Source organism: Halichoeres trimaculatus, unplaced genomic scaffold, assembly GCF_033239565.1.
Source record: "Halichoeres trimaculatus isolate MK-OKI-2021-1 unplaced genomic scaffold, fHalTri1.1 fHalTri1_scaffold_9, whole genome shotgun sequence".
Lineage (NCBI taxonomy): Eukaryota > Metazoa > Chordata > Actinopteri > Labriformes > Labridae > Halichoeres > Halichoeres trimaculatus.
The window spans coordinates 27,157,754-27,174,339 of NW_027437188.1; the positions used below are offsets into that span (position 1 = coordinate 27,157,754).

Below are 16,586 nucleotides of genomic sequence, written 5' to 3' on the forward strand. Positions count from 1 at the left end.
AAATGTAGGATCAACTATGCAGACCTTGTGGTGAACCAAACACAGTCTGCATAGTGTCGTTTGCATAGTAAGGGATATTAAATGCAAATTTGATGAAGCTATATTGAAATACATTACAACAATGTCATTATAACCAGGAAAAAAGCAGATGTGTTGGATGTATTAGATGTATTAAAACCAATACTAAACAGTAAAAATTAAGTGTATATGGTAGAGGAATTTTCTTTCTGTATTTCCAACCTGTTTGACCTTTGACCTTCACATTTTAGACAGCTTTGTGACAGAACCTTGCTTTTTCAGACACATGATGGCCTTCCATGTTATTTTTGAGTTCATCATGTTAAAGGATGTGAGTCAAGAATGCTTTTTCAGCCTCTGTTGAGGATGCATTTGGACAGACAAGGCAACGTAGCCAGTGTTTGGTATTTGTTGTTTTTAAGCAGGTAAAGGCGCAGTGAAGAACAAAACTACCAATCAACTACCTAACACCTACCACTCTGCAGCAGCAACAGGTATCAGAAATAACTACAGAAATATAAAATTCTGTCATTAATGGTCTTCTTTGCTTTGGTCAGCTGTTGGTATTTTGGTGTAATCTGTAATATAGATCGCACTAACACAGACTGTCTTGGAGGATTTCTGTGTGAAGAACTATGTGTTCAGAAATGTGCAGTATCTACGCAGATGTGTAGCTCAGTTACCAGTATAGTGGTTATATAGTGGTTGAGCTCAGCTCAAGGTCTGTACTGAACTAAATGACTTGCCCACAACCAATTCACCAAGACCCACATCACCTACCACCCAATTACCTGGGCATTTGGTCCATTAAATTAGAGAGTCTTGACAAAAAAAACCTTCAGTAGGTTGATTTACTTAATAATAAAACATTTCTTTCCTCATTAATAAGGGAAAATATCCTTAAAAATGGCATCAAGAGTCTAGTTTGCCATGCTTTGTATTCATCATGTTTCTTGTCTCTTCGAATTCCATTTTTTAAGGTATTAAACGAACATCTTATACAACACATTTGAAAGGTTTTAAAGATGTTCATTTTTGAAAGTGGTTCACAAGTAGAATGAAGAGGCAGGACTGTTAAAAACAGCAAACTGTTCAAACTGTTAGAAAAATGAGTTGGTTCCCCAGCTTTCACAGTGCTGGTTGTCTCCAGGTGTAACTACAGGTAGACAGACTGGTAGAAACAGTAACAGGTAGGATCAGGATGGTCCTTCTCTATGGTTGCTCAACATGTGTGTCACCACTGTGTGTGACAGCGTAATGGGTAGTGCGTGTTCCTTGCTGCGCTCCACTGCACAGGCCGCTTTCACAACCATCCTCATGGTCTGTGTACTGGATCAACTGTTTTTGCTGTTTGTTATTATTTGTTGTTAATGGTTGACAGATTTTAAGTGGAGACATGTGAAATGTGCGGACTTGGGATGTTGCACTTTTTTGTGTATATTTTTCTTATGACTTTTTCTTGGCTTGAATTTACCAGTTTTCCATCACATTTTGACGCATTATTTAATTGTGACTTCAGTTACACATCAGACTATTTTTCTTTTAATAGAATTTTGAATCCATATCCATCCCGTTGCTCCTCTTTGGCTTTGTGTTTAAGATTAGGTGTTGGACAGCATTTTCATCTGCTATTAAGAAAATCAATCAGCGTCTCAGGGCCTTAAAAATTGGCACTTGAAGTCATTAATCTGTCAGTAGAGATGACAGATCCGCAGACAGACGCACACTTATCTGCTTCCTTTGGGTTATTACGTCTGCACACATTGCACAGCATTTGGCATCGCACACCTGAGCGAAGTGCAAAAAAGGTGTTAACAATTCAACAAATGGAGGATGTTAGAGACATGTTTGCAGAATTTAAGTTAATACTAATATCTGTGAGTTCTTTAGGGACAATACATTTAATAAGAAATATGTCAAATGAAATTATTAACAGTCCTCCACAGACACTGTCTTCTGCACTCTAGAGAGGACAGGTGATGACAACTAAACTTTATGGCCTTTTATCTTTTCCTTTTCTGTAACTGGGACACTTCAGCTGTTACAATGGTACAAAAGTTTCTTTTAGGAACATTTCATGAGAGGTTGAACTTACACTTATAACACAGGTAATGTTACAGTCTTGCTGTGTCATGTTGAGTCTCGTGCTAATAAGTTTAGGGTAACCCTGCGTATTACTAATGATCAACCACATTGATACTACACTGACAGATTACACATCTGACCAATAATTGGCCAAGTTATTGTTGTAAACCATCATACACATTCACACGGTGGCTTCTGTGCCCTGAGTGGGTTTGTTTACAGTAGATTCTGGGTTTATTAAAGCCTCAAGAAATAACATTTAATAGGCAACAGATGAATATCAGATGAATATGATGTAAGAACTCATAAAATGTGGAATTAAAAAGAATTTGATGTAATATTTAAATTCAAGTAGAAGACTAAGTTTAGCAGCATAGTAAACTTACATACAATACTACTATGATAACTTGTTATAATAAAAAAGAAATACATTTTTATGTGATATTGAGATATCCTAATGTTTGGATCCTTTTATATGACACCATTTGAATTCAAGGAGACCATTCGTTGAGAAAGCATAGCATTTCATCCCAAGACAAACCATAATTTAAAGACAACAGTCACATTTAGGCTAACTCGGAGCTCCAGACAAACTCATTTTTGACAATATTTAATTGATTAAATATTTTCTCTTGTTGTCTTAAGGAACATTCACTCTGTTATAGCTTTTAAAAATCTAGTTTTACAACATATATTTGTTTTCCTCTAATATATTTGGGTGTTTTTCAACGAGGCAATGAACGCTGTAAGACTTAACAGTCGGTAGATAGTCTTGGTCATGACACAGCAAAATTTCAGATTTTATCGTCTTAAGTTCAAGGTTTCTCTACAACGTTAAGGTGAATTCAAGAAGAAAAAATAAATCTTCGTTTAAATATCGACTGTGAAACGAAGTCGAGAAAACTTGATACCTCTTTGTGTGTTTTCTTTCAGGCTTGCTGACATTAAGCCCATCTTCAGCGTCGCACTGCACCTGCATCCTCTGAGGGTTCATCCTCCTAACCTCTACTCGACCAATGTCCCTGTTTGAAGAGAATAAACAGGTAAATTCAACTTTATTACTGCTCTATTTACAGACTCATTCTACATGCAGGGGAACAATGGTGTAAGCGTAAACACAATAGGAACTGTTGTGTTCACATTTGATAAATTGTAATAGCAAACTAGTGTTATTTATGAGTCTTTAATGGGTCACAGCCTGAAATGCGTTGGCATTTGAGGTCACAAGTCTTTATTTATTTGTGGCACATACAAGAAATATAGGATATTTTCACTTTAAACCATGTAAAACAAGCATCAAATAAAAATTTAATATAGCTTCCAGGTTATTCAGTGGAAGGGGCTCTAAAGAGGATTTTATGAACCAATTGGATTTCTGATTAGGCTTTACTCTCAGAGGAAGTTTAAAAAAAGAAAAACTTCAGGCAGAATCTTAAAACCTGAACCTCCTGTTGCCTTTTAAGACGACACTTTTTCCCTGGGACTAATGGGATTATTTAGTTTCATTTAAGGACACAAACAGCTGTATTAATGAGGACAAACACCTCATTAACACCAACTCGTCGGTCCCTTTGACAGAAACTCATACATAGGCACACTGAACAATACCGTGAATTAAGTCATCAAAAAGTCAAAGTGCTTTTTGTACAATCTGACTAACTTCTACGTGTATTATGATATCCACTTCAGATCCAGCGATGTGAATATGTGCTGTTCGCCTTTCTTGAAAGTTTTTATGGCAACAGAGTCCAAAGTCCATGAAAGTTTAGCTGATAAGGGGAGCCAATAAAAGCAGCAGTGCAGCAGTGTAAACACATCTCTCTCTGGGCCCAGAGCAGGGCCTTATTCTGCGGATTTACATAAGGCAGCCAGCCCACTCATTATCATGTTTTATATCCCCTGCACTCACAAAGCATCATGGCAAAGTAGCTCCATCCTCCCCGTCTAAAGGGAAGGGAAGTAGCCTCACGGAGCAGGTGTCAGCAGCAGAAACACATGAGCAAGGAAGGAGACAGGAACTTTATTTTTTACTTTTTTTATTCTCATCCCCTCCCTCTATTCTCCCACACCTTTCCCAGTAGGCCTATGTTGGGTTTTTAATGTTCTCTAAAATGGTATCCAAGCTGACATCCCTGCAGCAGGAGCTTCTCAGCGCACTGCTGGACTCAGGAGTAACCAAAGATGTTCTGATCCAAGCCCTGGACGACATGGACCCGAGCCCGCCGGGATTTGGAGTTAAACTGGAGAGTCTGCCCCTGTCGCCCGCTCCGCCTCAGAGCGGGAAGATGAACGGAGCGGACTCCGCTGACTCCAAGCCCGTCTTCCACACGCTCACCAACGGACACAGCAAGGGCAAGCTATCCGGGGACGAGGGCTCCGAGGACGGGGACGACTACGATACGCCGCCGATACTGAAGGAGCTCCAGTCACTAAACACCGAGGAGGCCGCCGAACAGAGGGCGGAGGTGGACCGCATGTTGACGTAAGTAAATTTAACTTTTTTTCCTTTTGTATTAAAGTTTAAAAATTACAGAAAGTCAATGAAGAAATCAAAAATGATGTCATAATATAGCGAAAAGTTGCGCTAACACATGGCTATTAACAAACTAAATGATTCACCGTTTCAAATTTTGGCCTCCTCAAACTTTTAAAATTAGTCTTGAAAGTTTGAAAAAGCACTTTCGTCTTTGTTTACAATTTTAAAATAACCCGCCACGGCTCGGTTTTCACATTCTGGTTACTAATTATCTACATGGATTATTATTTCTTTACCTTACTTGCAAAATATCAGCTGAACTGAGATCTATTTATTATTAACTTTACTCCACCTCCACCACGATAAAATCCGATAAAGGCTACATGAGGAGAAAGTGAACAGAGCAAAACCTTGTTAGGACAAAATGTTATAAGAAAGTCCTAGAAAACTGGGACCAAATTCAGTCTTTTTAAAAAATTTCATTTAATTTATGTTGATAAAATGTGGTGTTAATTTTGCCTATTTTTAAGTGTCAGTTAATCCATTATCACCTTAAATGCACATTATCGCTGTAATCATAACGGGCAGTCTGCACTCGGATCATTCAGTGTACTGTAAAACTAATATTTGAGGATTTAACAGGACCGGAAAAAATCAAAACTTACCCACGTGTAGTTAAGTTATTATTAATTTTATTCTATAAATCATCAACTGAAAGATACACAGTGGCGTGTGATTAGAGTGAATGGAGATCTGGTTATTCATTGTCAAAGTTATAAACTAACATCTCCCACTTAACCCGCAGACTGAGATGCAGGCCTCCACATTCTCCAAAACAAACAGACGTGTAGAGATTTGCTATAATTACCGATGTCACTGTGTCTGGGCCTATGTTCTGAGGCTGTAGGCTCCGTTTTTCCGCCGACTACATTTTCACAACGCGGAGAAATAATAACGATTGATAATGAGAGCGGTGGCTCCACAGGTAAGCCCGTGAAAGTTTTTAAAGCTTAACTTTTTAATTTAGTCAGAGTGTACGTGAATAAAACTGCATTTTTTTTTACACTAGAGGAGGACGCTAGTCACTACTTTTAACAATAATTACATTGAGCTTGATCATTCAGACACTTATGTCTTTACTGACCTCAAATAACATTTTTAATTAATGCAGTCAAATACTTTAGTATTATTATTTTTATTTGTTTGTTAATTTATCTATTTATGATAAACATTTTAAGTTGTACTGTAGTGTATTTAGCACATGTAACTTAATGAAAATTATTATATATTTTTTTTATCCTTGCAAAAAAGTGTTATAATCTCTAATTCACTAGAGTTATTTATAATAAGTTTTTTTTAACATGGTTTAATGGTTCATTAAGTTATCTGTTGTATATTTCTACTTTAAATTTATAGTTTTCCAGGCTAAAATCATGTGTTAAAACTATGAATACTAAGTCCAAGTTTCTCAACAGGCCTGAATCCACTTGAACTAACCTTTGAAAATATTTACAGCCTATTGAACGGGCAACCAGGATAAAGGGTTGTCTGTAAGGGGACTTGAATCAGCACAGCTGCTTTAAACTTGAGGCCTTGCAGAACAATGGAGATAGAAAAAGTTAATGAAGGTTTAACAGTATTTTTATATGAATTATGGGTATTCTCAAAAACACTTTCAACATTAAATGTACAAAAGAAAATCTTTTGGAGCTTTCTCACAAGTATTTATTTTGGTTTTATTGCATGACTTAAAGCAAAAACTTTTATTTCTGCTGTAAAATGTGAGTAAAGGTTGCTTTTTTCTCTGTACTACTTCCCTGTTAAACTTGCTCGTAGCTCAGCAGTGAAATGATTGGTGCTTTCTGCTCCTGTGTTTCATCTGAACCCAGAGAGGATCCATGGCGTGCTGCCCGCATGATCAAAGGTTACATGCAACAGCACAACATCCCCCAAAGGGAGGTGGTGGACGTCACGGGGCTGAACCAGTCTCACCTCTCGCAGCACCTCAACAAAGGCACGCCCATGAAAACACAGAAGCGAGCGGCTCTCTACACCTGGTATGTCAGGAAACAGCGGGAAATTCTTCGACGTAAGTTAATATTTGAGTTTCTCACAGCTTGGCCTCGGCCTGTGGTGTGTTGTTGGCAGCAGCATGTTGCATTATTTGGGTTTTAAACCTTGTAGAGATGTCTAGTTGGATTTTTGTGACAATGACATTTTAATGCATCCTAAGTTGCTTTAATGCATATATAACGAAAAAAAGAAATAGATTGATTAATGAAACAAATACAAACATGTTTCTGGTGTCTGTGTTTCTTTTTATTGAATGTACCTCTTTTTATTTTGCAGAGTTCAACCAGGCACCTCAAGGTTCTGTCAGCATTATGTCAGACAAAGGCAATCAGGATCCGGTATTTTTCTTCCCAGAGTTCAACCCGTCCGGTCAGGGCATGGGTCAGGCTGGTGACGAGGTCGGCAGCGAACCCTCCAGCAAGAAAATGAGACGTAACCGTTTCAAATGGGGGCCTGCATCTCAGCAAATCCTGTACCAGGCTTATGAGCGTCAGAAGAACCCCAGCAAGGAGGAGCGGGAAGCCTTGGTGGAGGAATGCAACAGGTAGACGATCACTCTCCCTTCCTTTTACTTCTGAGAGGAAAGTTGCCAAAAACTCAATTTTTCCCTGTTTCTCCCTTGCAGAGCTGAGTGTCTCCAGAGAGGGGTCTCCCCCTCCAAAGCTCAGGGCCTTGGCTCTAATCTGGTCACTGAAGTGCGAGTCTATAACTGGTTTGCTAACCGTCGTAAAGAGGAAGCCTTCAGGCAGAAGCTCGCTATGGACGCCATTTCTGTGCCGCCTCACAGCCTCAACCCCCTGCTGTCACACAGCTCACCACATCATCCTCAGACCAGCGCTTCACCTCCAAGTAAGCTGCAAAACACACTCATAATGCAACTTGATGACATTTTGTGAAGCAGTAAAAACAATAGCTTTCTTTCTCTTCAAGCTGCTTAGAGTAGGGATATAAGACGTGCTGGGGTCACGCAGAAGATACAAACTGATAGCCTCTAAATTTCAGATGCTAGCATTTCATTTTTTGTCCCACTTGAGTGAAAATCCTGTCAGAGCAAGTTATAGAAACACAGCTGATGTGATCAGAGAGGCAGAGAAAGACGGGACAAGTGATCAATGAGTGTGAGTGAGTGAGCTGAGCAAATGCCATTGTTATTCTGATCTCTGAAAACACACTGAGAACAATCCACATTGTACCTGCAATCTCCACTCCAAAGTCAGCATGGAGAAGCATGACACAAAGGGCAGCAATCCTGTGACAGGCCAGGGTCGGGCCAGGGTCAGGGGGGGAGCACAGACTCATCCAGATTAGCTCGCATAACGCCGTCATTTCCACATTTCCTCGTCCCTCACAGGTTGCTAATGACTCTGCTCGGGGAGTTGCCAAAACAAGGAAATGCTCTGCTATTGCTCTGACCATTTCACCCTGACCTGATGTTTGCATTTGGGGTAATTAGTATTGACTGAGTCTATCTGGTATATACGACGTAAAAACAAAGCTGATAGGCCTCATAGAGCATTATCCTCCACCACACCATCACTCACCCACCATAAAACCATGATCTGAGAGCCTATTGTTGTCCCCTCGTGTTCGGACACGAGGCGAGCTTTGAAGGGAAAACAAACTGTTTGCGTTGGCTTGCTCTTTTACCTTTGGATAAACTGGTCCAACTTGTGGATTGCCTGTTTGCTCTTTTTTTTTTGTTGTTGCTCAGAACACCTGACCAGGCATTGACCTTAGGTTGCAAATCTAGAGAGGTCAGCGATAAGGTTGCAGAAGGAAAGGGTCGCTGCTGCCGCCCCCTCCTTCAGCTGGCTGCTTACAAGGTGTCCTGCTGGCATCCTGCCGACAGCATCAGCTGTTTTTCAGTGTCAGCCCCCAGTCTGACAATAGTATCCCAGCAGGGTGGCTCATTGCGTTGCTAGGGCACGGCCTGTATTATGCATGCTTAATGGACAATTAAAATCCTTTGCTACTACATCTCCTAGGCCTTTGATAAGGCGCTGCTCTGACTTCTCTTCTCTATACTCCTCCTCAGCAGGAGGCTCTATTGTCTGTGGTGTATTAGAAGACTGCAGTGACTGTAACCTAGGTTCATTTATCTCTGCTGGGCCTTGAGGAGAGCTGAGTTTAAAGCCTCCCCCGGCAACTTTATGGGCACCAGTATAGTTGCTGTGGCTGGGTGCAGACTTGGAGCAGCAGGAGCTGTCCGCTGAAGTATTGGCTCTTTTCTGGCCAGACAGGACTGATGACCCCTTCTTCGCCTATAGAGAAAGCGAGTCACCCCCCTCCTCTTTCTTAAGCCGCCACCGCACCTTCAGTCCTACGAGAAAGGGTCAGTGCAGGGTCAGATCAAAGAAACTCTTCTTACTTTGGGAGTTTTTATTGATTCTGCCTTGGTTCGTTGGCCAGCCGGTCACAAATGGATAGACAGTCAAACAGTGTGACTGCAGTTTGGGTGGTGACCCTTTTTTTTAACTTTCTGAAATGAAACTGATGTCAGGAAGATTACAAAGTCTGGTGGCAGGTGTATGCAAGCATGCACCTATGTTTTCCTATACAATATTTACCTACTGTTCATCCTTTAATAACCTCATCAGAGCACGAGTAATCCATCTCTTTGATGGCATTTTACTTGAAGAGCTCATATTTAACAGAGGCTGACAGTGAAAGTGGAATGCACTGACATTTATTTAAATATTAATGTTTGTATTAAAGTCTAATTTTATCCTGGCATGTACCATGAGAAACTGCAACCCCAATCCCAAAGTCAAAGCATTTCTGGATCATGTTTGTAAAAAGTTTCTGTTAATCTGCAGTGATTTTTACGACAGAGCTATATCTTTTTGCAGTACTAAGATTTTGCCAGATTCTCTGAATCTTTTAGAAATGTTTTGTTCTATAGTTGAGGAAACTTTTTGTCCAATCCAATTTTATACTGAGGAAGATTATTCTGAAATTGCTAAACTAATTTCTCATGCAGTCTCTTGAGTGGTGATCCTTTCCCCATCCTTACAAACCTGTTACAAAATTATCTAAATTGTTAGATCTTCCTCCAGATGTTTTTATTTTTTATTACACTACTTTTTTAAGTGTTTTGTACAGAAGCATATTGCTGCCAAAAACAAACAACTATATCAGTACCAGGTTACGTTTTAATCAGATTCATGTTGTGTTACTAGAAAATCCTGGTATTTCAGTATCACATATTAATGGGATAATTCAGTGTTATATTATGATACAAAACTTGTTTTATGTTTTTGATTAAAAATACATTTCATCATTTTCAACATTTGATAAGTTCTATATGCATGATTTTTATTAAGCTAGGTATTTATATGATCCATCAAAATCTGTTCCAAAAACATTTTATGCCACATTACAACTTTTTTTTCCTAATATAGTTTATCCAATTAAAATATCGAAGATTTTTTCAGATTAGGATTTTTAGTAAGCCAAAAAAAATGATAGTATATAAAATATATTGGAGTTTGACAAAGGTTATTGGTTCCAAACTTCTTGCAGGCAAAAATCTGCAACCCCTCCAATTTAGAGCTTAGCAGAGACCAAATTATAAGTTTGAACCACTTCACCAAACAGTTAAAATGTATCTCAAGTTCTGTAAACTTCTTCCTTGAGGATCTTTTACAATAAGATGCACTCACTTGTTTTTTAGTTTTGATAGATGATCTTTGGTAACCGTTTACTGATGTAAATGTGAATACTTTGGAAGCCTAAGTCCTGATAAGATTGAATCATTGCTGTGTAAGCTTATCTACATCCTTCTGGCCAAAACAAAACCAGCAAACTCAGAAGTTCCAGATTGGATACAGGGGTGGGGGGGATTATCTGTGGAAGGCGTCACCCCCAGCCAACAAGGGAACAACACACAAACCCTCTCAGAAAAGATGGCCTAGCTCTGCGTTTTCCACTGTTCTGCGTCTCACAGTAAGCCTCAAAGAGAGAGACTGGACACGTCCTGCAGAGACCCAGGAGGTCTGTCATATGCAGTGGCACTACAATGAGCACTGCCTGGGGTTGGGTAGGCAGGCTTTGATATTACATGGGTCACACAGGGAGCAAGAGCCCTTTAAAACTGCTGAAGATCCCTGCTACCACTCCCCTCCTGAAGTTCTCGCCCTCCCCCTGCTCTCCAAAAAGGGTCAGCTGTGTCTTACCGATTGGTCTCATCTTGCCAGAATAAGTTTTGAGATTCATGGAGCCTCTGAATATCAGAAGAGGTAGGCCTGTGCCAACCTGGTCTCTAGCTTTCTAGACACTAAAAGTGTTGCTCTTCGAATTCCTCCTCAATAACTCAGAGGTTCCCTGCAGTTAGAATTATAGCCAGACTAAAAGAAACCGTCCTGAATGGCATCTTTCCACCCCCGGACACTTTAAGAGGTCGCCCAGCTCTGAGATAACTGCCTTTTTATGAGACCTCTTCTATTGTGAGGCAATGGGGGTCATGAGTCCAATGGAGTGCTTTATTGTTCTGCAGCGGTGTTTACAAGGCATGATGCGGTGTCAGAGTGTTGCTACTACGCTGCAAAAGACAATATGAAGTCTGTGCACTTAACAAAATGGAGGACAGGTACTTAAGATGGTAAAATATGGCGTTGTGGTTTCTCTTAAGACATTCAGAATTCTTATTTAAAGGATCCATTTAAGACGTGATAATTGAAAAACTAGTTAGCACAATTAGCTTGAAATGAAAACTATTCTCAAAGCAACTGCTTGATATGTGGGGACATAGGCTTGTTTTTTCATTATACAAAGAATTTCTCGGTACTTAAATGTGTTAAAAGTAATGCATGCAGAAACAGCAGACTGCTTAGCTTAGCAAAAATAACAACAACAAAAAACTTGTTTCATATAGCAGCTTGCTAAACTCTGTCCCACCTGTGAAAATACAAACAATAACAGCACCCCTGAAAGAAAGCTCTCAGCATTTATGAGAATATATAACAATATACTGTTTGAAACAAATCTCATGTCTGTTTGAGACCTAGCATACCCAGGCTACTAAGCCTGCTAACAGGGCAACTAGCCTGGCTCTGGCTAGGGGTTGAAAAAAGATAAATACATATCTGAAAATCTTAAAACAAAACCTGAAATTAAGGTGGATATTCTGGTTTGTTTACAAATGAAACTACTTATGTTAAAAATTCTGGGGGGAATGTTTTGCTGTGGAGATAGATAGCTTAGCCTTGTGATGAACAGGAAAACAGCTGTACTGGCTTTGTTCAGGCTAAAAAAAAAGGTCTAACTTTCCAGTGTTTTATCTCAATCTTACAGCCTCTGTGGAAACATATCTCTAAACTGCCAAAAAAAAACTAAATATTATAACAGAACCTTTTTGCTTAATTTATCATAAATACGAAAAACAGCTAGCCCTGCTCAGCTGTGCTGGGCTAATGGCAGCATCTCTTCAGATTGTTGAGAAGTGTATTTGTTTGACTTGAGACACTGTTCAATAATTTTTTGAATAAAGAGTATTTAGGTTTTTTTTTTGTTATTGTTTTATTTATTTATTTTTTATTTATTTTTTTTTTTACAGTACAATCTTGAAAATTTACATTATTGATAATGGAAATTATAACTCCCCCACCCTCCATCCAAAGTAACATTTAACATTGAGGAAATGCACATTGATGTCAAAGATAGATAGGAAGTATTAACTATAATGAATACAATACATAAAATAAAGATTTTTTTTATCAGACATTGGCTAACTGTTTACAACTTTTATGCTAGGCTAAGCAGGTACACTGCTTTCTCTGGCTCTCTGTTTAGTCCTCATACCATATCAACAAATAACTGTTTAGAGAACAAAATTCTCTTAAAAATATTCCCTCTTTGTTGATATAAAATATTCACAACACTTGAAATGAAGTTTTTTTTAGCATCAGAAATCAGTTTCCACTGATACCTGAAGCAAGCTCTAAAATCTACAAAAACATCCTGTTCCAGTTTCCATCAGTGACAAGAAATCAATGCCCCCCTCATTGGTCACATTCAGTGTCAGTGCCTCTCCCTCTGTTTTTATCTCAAAATGGCTGCAGTATATCAATGCTTCCTGTCATGTCTGACTGTCTTCAGCGAGGCGTTCTGGCTGTCACACCTGGGTCAGGGCCGGAGGGCGATCAGCCAAGATGGGAGATCTGAGAGCAAACAGAGTCTGTCTCTCCTCTGTCACTGAGGGAGGGGACTCTGTGTGTGTGTGTGAGGCTGAGACCACAGGATAAGAATGTGTTTGACATTGTTTGTTGTTGTGTAATGTTTACTTTGTCGGTATCAGAGGGGGCCTGCATCAGCAAACAGACATTTGATTGTTGGTGGTGAGGTGAAGCATTTCTTTAGGCCTCCAATGAGAGACGAGAAGATGTCTAGACACGGGATCAGAGAATTGCAGCGTTTGATTGCAGGATTTTAGGTGTTGTATCTGTGATCATGTAACACTGATGTAATGTGAATAACAAGCACACCGTTCAGAGCGTCTGATGCTAGCTCTTCTGTAGTGAGTGCGTGTACGTAGCGCATGGCCTTGGCTGATGGGTCATTGTGTTTGTTTGTTCTGGTGCTCTCTCGTCTGAGCAGAGGAGCAGGTGAGCTGGTTGAGTGGAGTGACTGCGGCACAGCTCTGCGCAGAATGAGGCCGACGCCACTATCTCTCTGCCCTACATAACTGCTAACAGAACAAGTGAAACTAACTCGTCTTTCCCTCACTTTCAGTGCGTTACAGCCAAGGCCCCGGTGAGGTCACCTCCTCCACCACCATCAGTCACCATAGCAGCAGCTCTATGCCAAGCAGCCAGTCTGTGCTCCAGCAAGTGTCTCCGGGAGGCCTGGACCACAGCCACAGTCTGCTGTCACCTGACGCCAAGATGGTGAGTGAGCACACCTGGGCCCTCTCTGCCTCAGATTAGATAAGAGCCGGCCAGAGTTTAGCATAAACGTACAAAGCAGGTTCCTGAACCTGCGCTCTCCCATGGACCCGCTGGCAGCCGCCAACAATTAGCACATTGTGTTGCTCTGTTTGGAAGGTGGAGTCAGGGGGTGGCAGGCCACGATGGCTTCACCAGAGTGCATTGGTCATGTTCACCGCTCAGCCAATAAACCTGACAAAGAAACATTCTGCTTGTATTGATTAAATGCCTCGCAGAGAGGAGACGCAGGCGGAGTGCTGCTTGTTCTGCCAGAGAAATGACGCCAACATTTGATTAAACTCAGTGTTTTTTTATAGTCACCTCTGAGTTTCTCCCTTCTGCCCTAGTTCAATATTTGATCAGTGACAAGGAGACCTGTGCACGGACGCATAGCTTTTCAGTTGTGTGGAATAACACTTTGAATATACTGTGATTATTGATTCACTGCCAAAACAAATCTTTTTCCTTTAACCCCACATTCTGGGAACCTCAGACATCATTATCATGTTAAAAAACAACTCAGGTAGTTTTAATTCATAATTTTTTATATTTGAGTGGAGGAAAATGGCTGTCATTTCTAACAGGAGTGATGAAACAAGGGTTAAACCACTTATCCTTTCAGAGTTAGATAAAATACAAAGTCATGCAACTGAAATATCCAAAGCTGCAGACTTACTTCCCTGTCAGATCTGAATACTTCTGCCTTTTTGAGCTGTGTAATATGAAATGGGTGCAGTGTAGCGGACCGGTTGACAGTTTCCTATCTGCAGATATGAATCTGTCCCCTGTCTTCTGTGGGCAGCTGCTGTAGTCAAATTGACCCAAACCTAGTTGGTGTCCAGTCCAGATGGACGTTCTGAACATGGACTTTAAATCTGCTCCACAAACTCTTTGAATTATTTTCTTCACTGTTTGTTCTTATCAGTGTTTGCTTATATGCTCAATGTGAGTGAAGTTACACACACATCGTGGTATACAAAAGAATCTGAACTAAGTCAACATATTGGTGTGTTTGGGTTTAACAATTTGAATAACGTATATGTGATTTTACATAACAGATACTCTCATATTGTTGTTTTAGTTGACTGTTTGGACAGCTTTTTGCAAACACTGGTGTAATTTGAGGTATTAATCCCATGTTTTCTGCAGATTTCAGGGTCAGGGGGAGGACTTCCTCCAGTCAGTACGCTGACAAACATCCACAGTTCCCATCACAGCCATCAGCAGACACAAAACCTCATCATGCCTCTAACAGGAGTCATGGCCATCGCACAAAGTGAGTCCTCCTCAGTCCCTCCATCAAAGTGAAAGTGTTGAACCAGTTCTTATTGGGACATGCTCTGACTGTTTCTTCCTCGGCAGGTTTAAACACATCACAATCCCAGACGGTGCCAGTAATCAACAGCGTAGCTGGGAGCCTAGCGGCGCTGCAGCCAGTGCAGTTTTCACAGCAGCTTCACAGCCCACACCAGCAGAGTCTGATGCAGCAGTCGCCGAGCCACATGAGCCAGCAGCCGTTCATGGCGACAGTCACACACTCACACAGTCAGTAACAACCACTGAAACTCTTTCTTCACTCAGATTATGGCTTTACCACTTGTTTTCTTTATTTTTGTTGAACTTTATTTGAATTTTAAAAAGCCTCTTATGCACTTTATCGTAGAGTCCTGCTGGATTTGAAGGGTAAAACTGTTCAATACTCCTTAAGAGTGCTAAAGAAGTCAACGTAAGCCAGGAGGAAAATAACCATTAAAGTAAAATATATTTTTGGTTCCTATTTTGGGATCCCACAGGTTCATAAGGCAATCCTTAACTGTGCTTTTCTTTTCACCAGATTTTGAACCAGGAAGTTTCAGCAGCTGTTTAAAAGTTGTAGAAAAAACTTTTAAAGCGCTATAACATTAAATTTGTGATCACATCGATGCTGCAAAATATCCAAAGGCTCATAATACCAAACAAAATTGTATTTCAGATCACCTTTTTTGAGGATCCCAGGGATTCAAGTCAAATAGTTGTGTTACTCCTAGAAATAAGAATCACATACTTTTTTGTAGACTTGGTTTTATTTTCAGATTAAAAAAATCTAATAAAAAAAAAATCAATAACCTGTCTCACTTATCTCCACAGTGTATCCTCACAAGCAAGAACCCCCACAATACTCCCACCCGTCGCGCTTCCCTTCAGCCATGGTGGTCACAGACGCCAACAGCATCAGCACGCTTAGCTCCATGTCCTCAAGCAAGACGGTGAGTGTAAAACACCCAAACTTTGTCACTGATAGATGCATGTTCTCACCTCTGTCAAGAATCCTGTAATCAGTAAGGGGTATCTGCACAAGAATTATTGGTTAATTAAAAAAAAGTGGTAAATCTTATTGAAAATCTCTGCCACACCTTGATCAGCACATTCTTTCCACTGATTCAAAAATTTCACCCTTACACCGATCAGTAAAAGACACATCGCACAATTTGAGCACCAGTTATAGGCAACAGATTGTGACTAGGAGAAGTGTGCGTGTGTGTAATGATTGTGTGTTTAATTCCTGTCACATTAGGATGCTCCTGTAAACAAGATGGTGCAACTCGGGGGTCTTTCCTGGGTAAATACAACTTTCAGACACACAGTTAAATAAGTCAAAACCACCCAAACAGTAATTTTTTCAAGAGCTTTTGTTCTGGGCTGCTCCTGATGTTTATGTTTATATTAATCTGGCTGTAAATTAACAAATGACACAGATATATGGACAGAAGTCTTCTCAGAATTTCTATTTCCTCCAATCAATCACTTGATCCCTCATCCTGAACGCCTCCTTTCACTTTCTTCTTACCTCTACGATCAGGAAATGAGCCTCGCTGTTAATCAAAGTTCTCGAACCTCTGTGTCCTCCATGCTACAGTGAGGCTGCTGATGAGACGGGATGGGAGGGAAGAGGGGGGGTGTTTCTTTTTTCTCTTTTTTTGTCGTCTGGTAATTACATCTCTTCCTCTTTCCTACTTCTCCCTGCTCTCGGT

At 40.3% G+C, this 16,586-nt stretch overlaps 1 protein-coding gene across 4 annotated transcripts in view; it reads left to right on the forward strand.

Annotated features, from left to right (window-relative positions):
* Positions 1–16,586, forward strand: part of hnf1ba (HNF1 homeobox Ba) — a 39,842-nt gene that overhangs the window by 19,354 nt on the left and 3,902 nt on the right. The window contains exons 4-13 of one of the 4 annotated variants that reach the window (XM_074678849.1): positions 3,037–3,146; positions 4,182–4,585; positions 6,469–6,668; positions 6,929–7,196; positions 7,278–7,501; positions 13,382–13,536; positions 14,725–14,851; positions 14,938–15,120; positions 15,703–15,821; positions 16,130–16,174. In XM_074678849.1, the coding sequence (XP_074534950.1) occupies positions 4,203–4,585; positions 6,469–6,668; positions 6,929–7,196; positions 7,278–7,501; positions 13,382–13,536; positions 14,725–14,851; positions 14,938–15,120; positions 15,703–15,821; positions 16,130–16,174 (1,704 nt within the window). In that variant the 5' untranslated portion in view covers positions 3,037–3,146; positions 4,182–4,202. The remainder of the gene's footprint in view (positions 1–3,036; positions 3,147–4,181; positions 4,586–6,468; positions 6,669–6,928; positions 7,197–7,277; positions 7,502–13,381; positions 13,537–14,724; positions 14,852–14,937; positions 15,121–15,702; positions 15,822–16,129; positions 16,175–16,586) is intronic. The other 3 variants (XM_074678845.1, XM_074678847.1, XM_074678846.1) reach the window with 3 other exon arrangements.